The 10,671-nt window shown below is 44.9% G+C and overlaps 1 protein-coding gene across 1 annotated transcript; it reads right to left on the bottom strand.

The window, feature by feature from the left end:
- Nucleotides 1–9,260: 9,260 nt before the first annotated feature.
- LOC113887958 (melanoma-associated antigen B4-like) lies at nt 9,261–10,265 on the bottom strand. The gene has a single exon (XM_027535340.1). It carries the CDS (start codon nt 10,263–10,265, stop codon nt 9,261–9,263), a length of 1,005 nt encoding a protein of 334 aa, XP_027391141.1.
- Between the last annotated feature and the right edge of the window lie 406 nt (nt 10,266–10,671).

The following is a 10,671-nucleotide window of genomic DNA, read 5'->3' as shown; positions in this document are numbered from 1 at the left end:
TTAATGGCTGAGTAATACTCCATTGTGTACATGCACCACCGCTTTCTTATCCATTCATCTGCTGATGGACATCTAGGTTGCTTCCATGTCCTGGCTATTATAAACACTACTCTGATGAACATTGGGGTACATGTGTCTCTTTCAATTATGGTTTCCTCGGTGTGTATGCCCAGCAGTGGGATTGCTGGATCATAAGGCAGTTCTATTTCCAGTTTTTTAAGGAATCTCCACACTGTTCTCCATAGTGGCTGTACTAGTTTGCATTCCCACCAGCAGTGTAAGAGGGTTCCCTTTTCTCCACACCCTCTCCAGCATTTATTGCTTGTAGACTTTTGGATCGCAGCCATTCTGACTGGCGTGAAATGGTACCTCATAGTGGTTTTGATTTGCATTTCTCTGATAATGAGTGATGTTGAGCATCTTTTCATGTGTTTGTTAGCCATCTGTATGTCTTCTTTGGAGAAATGTCTATTTAGTTCTTTGGCCCATTTTTTGATTGGGTCATTTATTTTTCTGGAGTTGAGCTGTAGGAGTTGCTTGTATATTTTTGAGATTAGTTGTTTCTCTGTTGCTTCATTTGCTGTTATTTTCTCCCATTCTGAAGGCTGTCTTTTCACCTTGCCTATAGTTTCCTGGTGCAGAAGCTTTTAAGTTTAATTAGGTCCCATTTGTTTATTTTTGCTTTTATTTCCAAAATTCTTGGAGGTGGGTCATAGAGGATCCTGCTGTGATGTATGTCGGAGAGTGTTTTGTCTATGTTCTCCTCGAGGAGTTTTATAGTTTCTGGTCTTAAGTTTAGATCTTTGGTCCATTTTGAGTTTATTTTTGTGTATGGTGTTAGAAAGTGCTCTAGTTTCATTCTTTTACAAGTGGTTGACCAGTTTTCCCAGCACCACTTGTTAAAGAGATTGTCTTTAATCCATTGTATATTCTTGCCTCCTTTGTCAAAGATAAGTTGTCCATATGTGCGTGGATTTATCTCTGGGCTTTCTATTTTGTTCCATTGATCTATATTTATGTCTTTGTGCCAGTACCATACTGTCTTGATGACTGTGGCTTTGTAGTAGAGCCTGAAGTCAGGCAGGTTGATTCCTCCAGTTCCATTCTTCTTTCTCAAGATAGCTTTGGCTCTTCGAGGTTTTTTGTATTTCCATACAAATTGTGAAATTATTTGTTCTAGCTCTATGAAGAATACTGTTGGTAGCTTGATAGGGATTGCATTGAATCTATAAATTGCTTTGGGTAGTATACTCATTTTCACTATATTGATTCTTCCAATCCATGAACATGGTATATTTCTCCATCTATTAGTGTCCTCTTTTATTTCTTTTACCAGTGTTTAATAGTTTTCTATATATAGGTCTTTAGTTTCTTTATGTAGATATATTCCTAAGTATTTTATTCTTTTCGTTGCAATGGTGAATGGAATTGTTTCCTGAATTTCTCTTTCTATTTTCTCATTATTAGTGTATAGGAATTCAAGGGATTTCTGTGTGTTGATTTTATATCCTGCAACTTTACTGTATTCCTTGATTAGTTATAGTAATTTTCTGGTGGAGTCTTTAGGGTTTTCTATGTAGAGGATCTAAAGCTCTTGCAAAAATGGATTTCAAAGAATGACATTTATTCCTCTGATAATGACTACAGACCATAGTTTGTGAATTTTGTTTTTTTAGTTGCATGAGATATCAGAAATATGTGGCACTTTCAGAATGAACACAGTTCTGCTTAGTAAAACTAAATAAAATTTCCCCATTTGTAAATATGCCATTTGAATGTAGAGGAATCTCCCCTGCCTGGATGCTACTCAGAACTTCTAGAATTTGTGTCAAGGACAAAGATCTTCCCTTCCAGTTGCCTTTTCATCCATACCAACAACCCCCATTTTCATTAATTTTACCAGCACCAAAAGTGTAGCCTTCATTTGAAGTTCCCCAAATTATGCTTAAAATAGGTAGTAGAACATTTCTGTAACATAGTGGCCTCTGACCCCAGTGTGGAGACTGCTGTTACAGTGAGTATTAGATATCTCAGTTCAAGGAAATACCATCCTTCTTTCCGGCAAACACCCTGGAGGCAGTGGGGTAAATCCCCAGTTTGTGCACTGTGTTTCTCCATACTAGGGCAGGAGCACAGAACCCATTTAATTCCTGTCCGAGGTGGAGAGTCTCTCTGTTTTACCCACAGTCTCAAAGTAAGAATCAAGGGTAATCTTCCATTCCGTTCTTCAACTTCTCAACTTAAACCCCCCATTTCAGGGTCACCCACTGCCCTCAATTCACTCAGCCTCATTTAGCCCACCAACCCACGTAACTTCAAATTACATCCTCAAGGGAACTGCAGTGTTCCAAAGCACCCACATGCCTCGCCTCAAAGCATTTACTTTTGACTTGCTCTAATCTGCAACCTCCTCTCGTTCTCATCCCTGGTTTCAACTTGCCACATGTTTAGGTCTCAAAGGGTATCTCCCCATCTGCTTGATATGGCCGCAACTTATAGACACTTAACTTCTATGGACAGTGACTCAGGCTTCTTTTTATTACCATCCCCAGTTCTGCCATGGAGCATTCCAAGGAGTACTCAATTACTGGTTGGAAATAAGAGTGACAATGATAAAGTTGTCTACTTTATTACTATGTAATTTCTCCCACAATCTTGAATAAACTCAGGAAATACTTTTACTAAAAAGGAGTATTAAAAGAATTTCACCAAAAACTTACCAAAATTGACTTTTTCTTTTCTTTTTTACTTGACCTAAGTTATTTTACCTCAGAGTCTCTTCAAATTTGCATGAAAATCCCTCTTCCATTGCTGTGTTTTCTTGTTCTAGATCACACAGCAATCAAAAGTTTCTAAATTTGTGTTATAAAATATAAAAACTTTAACTGGAACCTGATGAACAGTAATAAATATGTGATCCATATTTTCACCAGCAGAACACTGATTTCCTGTTTTTGTCCTCCCAAAGAGAAAGAATTTATTGGAGAAACAGAGCAGTTTTAAGTAGCAGTTTTATGAAGCAGAGCAAAATTACACTCCTGAGAAGGAGGAGAGCAGGCTGTCTGGAAACCAGAAGCGGTCCTGCCATGTGGTAGGGTCATGTGTGTCCTGTGTCATTTGACTGACAAGTTGATGGACAGCTTTAGGTTATATAACTTTTCTCCTAGTGTGCAGGCAGTTACCCATAAGTACCCACGCAAAATCCATGGAGTGGGAAGAACGACAGAAACCACAGTGCTATTTTTTATAAATATGGCATCATGAACCCTGGGTTACAGTAGTCACCGTTTAGGTCTTGGTGCACCTGTGACACCCCTTGCTGGCACTTTGTCTTGCTTGGTCCTGACATGGCTGGAAACCTAGTGGTGGTCATTGGCCAGAACAGGGAGCCTCTCTGGGTGTGCTCTGACCACCAGTGTTCAGGTGGGGAAGAGGAAGACAAAGCATCCCTGGCTGCTAACCTGGCTCAAGTATTATACTCCCAATTAGATTCTGAGCAGGGAACAGCCATCGTTCCCATGGGAAATGGTTGGGCCTTTGCCATGTGATAGCTGTCTCCCAGCTGAGTGCAGAATCTGTATATAGTTGTCCTTTCTGCCTGAGAGAGTGTCTGAGCAAGGATGATATAAATGTCCTTCTGGATTAATTCAAAAGTCATAGATGTCTAAACTTGTCTAGATATTTTTTGGGGTCATCTGAGAATTTTCCCTAATCTTGTTTTATCCAACTGAGATCCTGCATGGAGAGGGGAACTTGGATTCTTATGGAAGTCTGGTGGGCCCTATGACTTCCTGAGGTGGATAGAGTTTAAGGAGTTCTGGAGCCCCAGGTTAGATGAGGGCCGGGAATAGTGGTGTTCAATGCTGAGTACAAATGAAGAAGAGGTCTGTGGTCCAAGAGGCTCCTTCTTTTGTCCAAAAAGAGTTCCTGTGAACAGGGCTCAGTGGCTGGCTGATGGTTAGTACCATCTGGAGAAGGGGAAGGGCTTTTGTAGGCAAATTAAGCATTGCCAAGCCAGCAGAGTCTACCTGGCAAGTCTTTCAAAGTTCAGAGTTTTTCCTAAAGGCAAGGAAGACTTGGACATAAGGGACCTCGCTGGAATCCTAAGGGCAAGTCTTCAGCAATGGACAGTCAGTTACCCATCTGAAAAGGAAATGACGAATGCTCATAAGGGGCTTTTGGTGTCACTGAATTCCCTTATGGATTTTTCATGGCTGTGGCATCCCTCACCTGTAATCTTGCTGGGCAGAATGTGGTTCAGTTCTCACCCCAGGGAACGTTGTGGCTTCCCTGAGTATTTTTTTTTAAGAAATTATTTATGTATTTCATTTTGGTTGGGCTGGCTCTTTCTGCTGCGTGTGTGTTCTCTAGTTTCGAGGAGCAGGGGCTACCCTTCATTGGGGTGCACTGGCTTCTCATTGTGGTGGCTTCTCTTACTGTGGAGCACAGGCTCTAGGACGCATGGGCTTCACTAGTTGCAGCAAGAAGTGGTAAAGTAGAAGAAGGTTTAGAAGATTGCTGTTGTTGTTCAGTCTCTAAGTCATGTCTGACTCATTGTGGCCCCATGGATTGTAGCCCTCCGGATCCCTGTCCATGGGATTCTCTGGGCAGGAATACTGGAGTGGGTTGCCATTCCCAACTTCAGGGGAGCTTCCCAATCCAGGGATCGAACCCCGATCTCCTGCCATTTCAAGTAGATTCTTTACCATCTGAGGCACCAGGACAGCCATATTTCAGAAGGTAGCCAGAAAATGTTTAGCTCAATTTCTTTTCTTTTCTTTTTTTGTCCATTCTCACCTTATCCTTTAGACACTCTCAGCTTGAATTTTATAAACACAAAGTGGAGGCATTCATGGCATACAGTGTCTGGATTTGGACACCCAAAGGCAAAGATATTGGGAGTCTACGTGCAGAGACATGCAGAAGAAAGTGACTTTCATACTAGCCCTATGAGCTAGTTTAACAGGCCGTAGTTTAAATTTTCGAAGGGGTGGCATGGAGACTTCCTCTAGATGAAACCTATCACACCAGGTTTTGACTCAAATCCACATGGCCAGGACTCCAACCCCCCAAAAATCCAGATTGGAACTTGAACCGTGGTTTTTTAATTAGAATCACTCACCTGGTAGCTGGACTTAAGGCAGCTCAGGTTGTTTGTGTCTCAGCACAGAAGGAATTCAGCAAGAGGCAAAGTGTTAGGCAAGAAATAGATTAATGTATATAGGATGCTTGTAAGAGATGCAAGCAGTCAGGTGTTGGAGCTCTGCCTGGAGGATTAAGTGGAATACATTCTATAGTCAATGGAAAGTGGAGGACTAGGAAAGACTGCCTTCTTTGAGTACAGGTCAGGCTTACATCACTGCCTCCCAATTCATTTGGAGCAGGAGAGTGTCTGACCTTATGAGGTCAAACTTGGATTATTGTAGAACTTCTTCAAATGGATAGAAGGGTCGTGACATTCCTCTTTTACCTAAAGGCCTGGGGAACATCTCATGTATTATTTATGGCTTTATATTTAAACAAACCTGCCTTCTTCCACTATATTCTGATGCCTTTCTTGAACAATGTTAACTTATAATGGTCTACCAATTGTTCCTATGTTTCTCTACCTCTATTCCCCTCCTAGACTTCTAGATCTACCAGTCTGTCTGTCTGTGCTCAAGCCCTCATTCATGTCTGACTCTTTGCAACCCCATGAACTGCAGCACTCCAGGCTCTCTGTCCATGGGATTCTCCAGGCAGGAATACTGGAATGGGTAGCCACTTCCTCCTCCAGGAGATATTTCAGAACAGCGATCAAACCTTCATCTCCTGCATTGCACGTGGATTCTTTTCCACAGAATCACCTGGGACAGCTACCTGTATCCTATGCTATTCTATCCCTGTCATATGGAGGCAGGCTCCCCGAGCCAAGAGCTGTCGTTTCTCTTGGTGGGAGCCTTCTAATGAAGGTCTCCAGCTTGGACTATTGTCTGGCTTTTAGTGAGCAATTTTCTTCCCAAAAAGTGAAAGGGGTAGTCATACATGTGCAGAAACATCAAAGGTAAAGTTGCCTAGCAAGGACTTTAGGGGAGGAGCACGCCACTTGGTTTGAAGCCTAACTTCAATTCCCTTTATCATGGAGGATTGGAAGGACAAAGGCCCAGGGAAATCAGTCTGCACAGAGTAGCTGACCCAGGTATGAAAGAACTATCCTCCCTGCCACATCAAGGGTTACCTGAAGCTCCTCTGGCAAAATGACCAGGGGTCCTCTGGGAACTGTTGGGAGGTCTTGCAGCTCCTATCTATTTACCTGAGGACATGTCCTCAGAGTAAGGCCCACAACTCTCTGAGACCCAATAGAAGAAAGCAGAGGTTGCTTAACTTACCACATCTACCCGTTGTCTCTCAGGACAGAAAGCTGTGACTGGAAATTGAGGCCTTCTGATGGCTGGCTGCACCTGTCCTCAGTCAGGCTCCTAGGAAGACCTGTATTTCTTCCCTCTCTTCATTATTAATGTCCTCTCTCCAGGTCCTCACACTGACTTCCCATCTCCTAACGAGACCTGTCCTCTCATGCGACAGCCTTAAATTCCCTGAGACCTCCTCGGAGGATGTGAGGGCTGCCAACCTGTGGTCACTCATGGCTGACCCTAGGGGAGGGATTCTATAAAAGTGGTATAGTGTGAGTGGTTCCTTTAGTCCTCATGGTCCTCTACGTGACTCTTGGCATGAACTGGAATTCCTCCTGAGGTTGACCCCTGAGCCCCAGCACCTCACCTCCTGAGATTCTCTTAAAAAGAAATGTGTGGGGTGCATCATGCCTGTGTTCCCAAATTTGCCAGTGCGAGGTGTAGAGGGGCAGGGCTGTGTTCTAGGTGCAGTCCCTTTATTCTCATTTGGAGTCACTAGCTTCCACTCTGTACTGAAGTGAGGCTTCTCCCAGTAGACCAAGGCTCTCACCTCCCTGAGACCACTCTAGTGGAAAGAGAAGCTCTTCAGCCAGAAAGCTTTCTCCTGGGTCTCATAGGGCTGGCATCAGGGCTGGGCCTCCACAGTCTCCCCTGTTCTGGGCTGAGTGGTCCTCTTGCACCCCGTTCAGGGACCTCATCCTCACTCCTGACCAGACCCAGACTGCAGCCTCCGCTCACCTGAGGCTGTGCTCCTCAGAACAAAGGCATTACTTTCTTGGAAGTTCTGGATTGGAAGACAGGATGAACCAGATGTGTGCAAAGCTACTGGGGCCTTCTGAGGAGGAGAACATTCTAGGGCTCCACTCTCTTCTGGAGTCAGTGGTCCCCCAGTCTTAGATCAGGTTTCTTACCTTGACTTCCAGTAGCATATGGGAATCCACCCTCTCTATTGGCTGAATCAGCTGGCCTGTGGCCAAGGCTTTTGCCTTCTTGAGACAACAGAAGGGGAGGTGAGAGAGCTACTCCCTCACTACCCTTGCCTGTTCCTCCGTGCCATCCCCCCTGCTATGGGCCGGTGGGTCCACTCATCAGCCCCCAGTGTCCTCACTGTAAATCCTATGAAGGCCTCTTAGGATCTCCTACTTGGGCAGAATTGGAGCTGCTGTCACAAGACCAAGGCACTCAACTCCCTGCGAACCCCTCTGCCCTTGCCCTGCAGGAAAGGAAGGCACACCTCAGACAGACTGCTCTCCCCATGGCCACACAAGGCAAGAAGCAGGGTATAGTTTGTGGGACCCCTAGTGTTCTAAAATCTTCCCCTTGATAAGTATCAGAGACTGGGACTCTTCCATCCATTGACCTGAGGACACAGTGCTTAAGCTAAGGCTTTTATGTCCCTGAGAATCAAGAAGGATAAATGAGGGCATATTGATCTTTTCAGGATATCTAACATTGCATGTGTTCATGACCACATTGTCCCTGAGTAGTTTTGTCTTCTTTCATACCATTCATTTATCAGCATTTTTTAAACTTTATTCCAAAACAGTTCTTTGGGACAGGGCCCCATGTATCCAACCAGACACATTTTTTGGAGTGTTTAGAGGAAAAATGAATGAAAAGACATGATGTCTGGCTTAGGCTGGGAGAAGTGGCACATTGTGGGCTCTGCACTAATCCAGATCGGGGGACTAGTCCTAGGAAGGTCACTTCATCAGTTCGTGAACTTGAGAAATTTGCAAGTTATCCATCCATAAATGGAGTGCTAAATCTGATGCTGCATGAATGCTGGAATGCATGTTCTACATATAAAGCAGTGGCATACTGATTAAGTATTGGTTTGTAATAAGTGGAAGTTACGATTACTATGAACCCCTCAAATACCACCTTCCCATCTGAGTTAACTTTTAATCCAGGAGAGAACAGAGAATATGCAGTGAATTGGGACAAAAGAAACAAATATTCTTAAATGAGCTAAATAAGTCAAAGTATTTTTTTATTTTTACTAAAAGAAAGTTTAAAAGCAAGAAGGTAAACCACAACTTAAAGACTTTTTACTCTATTCTTTTCTCCATTTTCTTTATGATTCTCAAAAGTTTCTGTAGTCTTCTTTCAAATTAGCATGAAAATCACTCTTGCAGTGCTATGTTACCTACTTTCAGATCATAAAGACAATATAGATGGCTCCTGAATTTCTTTTATATCTACCAAAACTGTACCTTTAAAACTTTTCAAACAGCAATGAACATAACAGCAGTATCATTACCAAATTAATACTCTGAGGAAAAACAACCTCTTAGAAGTAAAAATATTTGAAAAAAAAATGAAACAAATAATATTTACAAGTTACTCGTGTGAAACAGAAAGAGAAATGTGATGGAAAGAAATGTGATGTAACCCCCACCACCATGCACTCTTTAGAAGCTTGACTAGTCTTCAAGAAAAATTCTCTTCTAATGTCATGTTATCTTGTTTTCATTGTGAACAATATATTCAGTACTTTCAGTGTGTTTTACAAATACACAAACTTTTAAAACATTAAAACAGCTGAAAACTATGATTTATATGATTCATACATTTGAACTCTGAAGCACAATACACCTTATCAGAAGTAAGAACATTTGAAAATACTAAACACCTCCTTCACCTCTTTACATTTCTAATTTAAATCATCGTTCATTAGGTATTTCTCATGTGAATACAAGAAAACAGATATATATTTTGTTAAAACAAACTAGACCTAAACTCGCTTACCACTTAAACTGTAAGAAGATATGGGTTTTGTTCCCTCCACCCCTACTACTCTGCACTATTTAGGAGCTTCACTGCTCTCTTCCAACACAAAGGGAACAAAGTGCCCTGCCCCCCTCCCTAGATGTGGGAGGAGGCCCTGGAAGGGGCACTGGCCTCAGCCTTGCTTCGAGCCCCGGCCGCACCTCTCAGCCCTGCTCTCTCCGCCTGATCTCTCAGAGCCTCGTCATAGAGGTCTGGGAAGGAACTAGGGACCCTACCGTGGAACTTGGCTAGAGCCTCCAGCACCTTCATCTTACTGGTCTCAACACAAGCTCTCGGGCCCCACAGGAACTCGTAGCGCGGAGGATCACTATTGGGTACCCGGTGGTAGTTCAGGTACTCCTTCTGCACCAGATCTTTGGTGATGAGCCTTCTGGGCTCCCCAAAGATGCAGTGCCTCCTCCCAGCATAGACCCCCAACATACTGAGGAATTCCCAGATCTTCTCCTCAGTGGCGCGGTTACCATTCATGAAGATGACCCCCAGCAGCACCATGAGGAGACGGGACTTGGGCAGCGCTCCCTCATCACGCGGACAATCGTTTCCCCCGAGGCTGAGCTTCCTGATCAGGGTGTAGATGTTCCCTCTACCGTCGACTTCCTTCATCTCCAGGCCAAAGACCAGCTCCATGCGCTCACGGACTGTACTGAGGATCTCAGAGAAGTGCTGCCTGTACTTCCTGCTGACGATTTTCATCAGGGCGTTCTGCGTGATGGGCTCCTTCTTGGTGTACTTCTCCAGCAGGAACTCCACGAGTATCCTGGCCTTCCTGGCCAGAAGATCTTTGCGAGGGGCTGCCTGGGAGGCACCTGCACTTCCCTCCTCGGGGCCCTGGGCACCTGCATCAGATCCTGCACATGAAGGCCCTGCATCAGGAGAGCTAGGGACCATGGCTCCCTGAAGCTGCTGGTGATTGCCAGCAGCAGGGGAGCTCGGGAGAGAACCCTGAGGGGCAGTAGAGTGGGAGGAGGGGCACTCCTCCTTTGGGGCTTCAGCAGCACTGGCCTGGGCCTCCTGAGTGTCCCCCCGGACCTGGTGGCGTTTCCCACGGGCATGGGACTTGCTCTTGTGCCTCCGAGGCATGGTGACAGCAGGTCAGGGACCGCAGGTGGGAGTGCGGGCAGGAAAGCAGGCAGGAAGGCACCTGGAGGAGGGACAAGGACATGCTGTGAGAACCTTCAGCGAGGAGAGTGGTAGCCACCTCTGAGGGGTCCTCGAGGCCAGTTCTCTAGGACCCACAAGGCTCCTGTTCTCCTGGTCCGCCTGTCCCCTGAGACCACTGAGTAGCAACGGAGAGTGAGCCCTGGGGCACTGCAGACAGTCCTGCCTGGGTGTTAAAAGGGGGACCAGTGGGGGCTGGCAGGAGAGGCAGGTCCTCTCAGCTGACATTCAGAGTCAGGATGAAAACTGGTGCGAGACACCCCCATATCCGACGCCCCCTCTCCCGGACCCAGCCTGTTCCCTCTCCGGTCTGAAATTGACGCTGCCA

The sequence above is a fragment of the Bos indicus x Bos taurus genome, chromosome X (assembly GCF_003369695.1).
Source record: "Bos indicus x Bos taurus breed Angus x Brahman F1 hybrid chromosome X, Bos_hybrid_MaternalHap_v2.0, whole genome shotgun sequence".
Lineage (NCBI taxonomy): Eukaryota > Metazoa > Chordata > Mammalia > Artiodactyla > Bovidae > Bos > Bos indicus x Bos taurus.
The sequence above is the reverse complement of the archived record's forward strand: the minus strand, read 5'-3'. Positions and strand labels throughout refer to the sequence as shown.

Coding starts and splice junctions, on each gene's coding strand:
- LOC113887958 (XM_027535340.1), bottom strand. CDS start 10,265: ATGCCTCGGAGGCACAAGAGCAAGTCCCATGCCCGTGGGAAACGCCAC.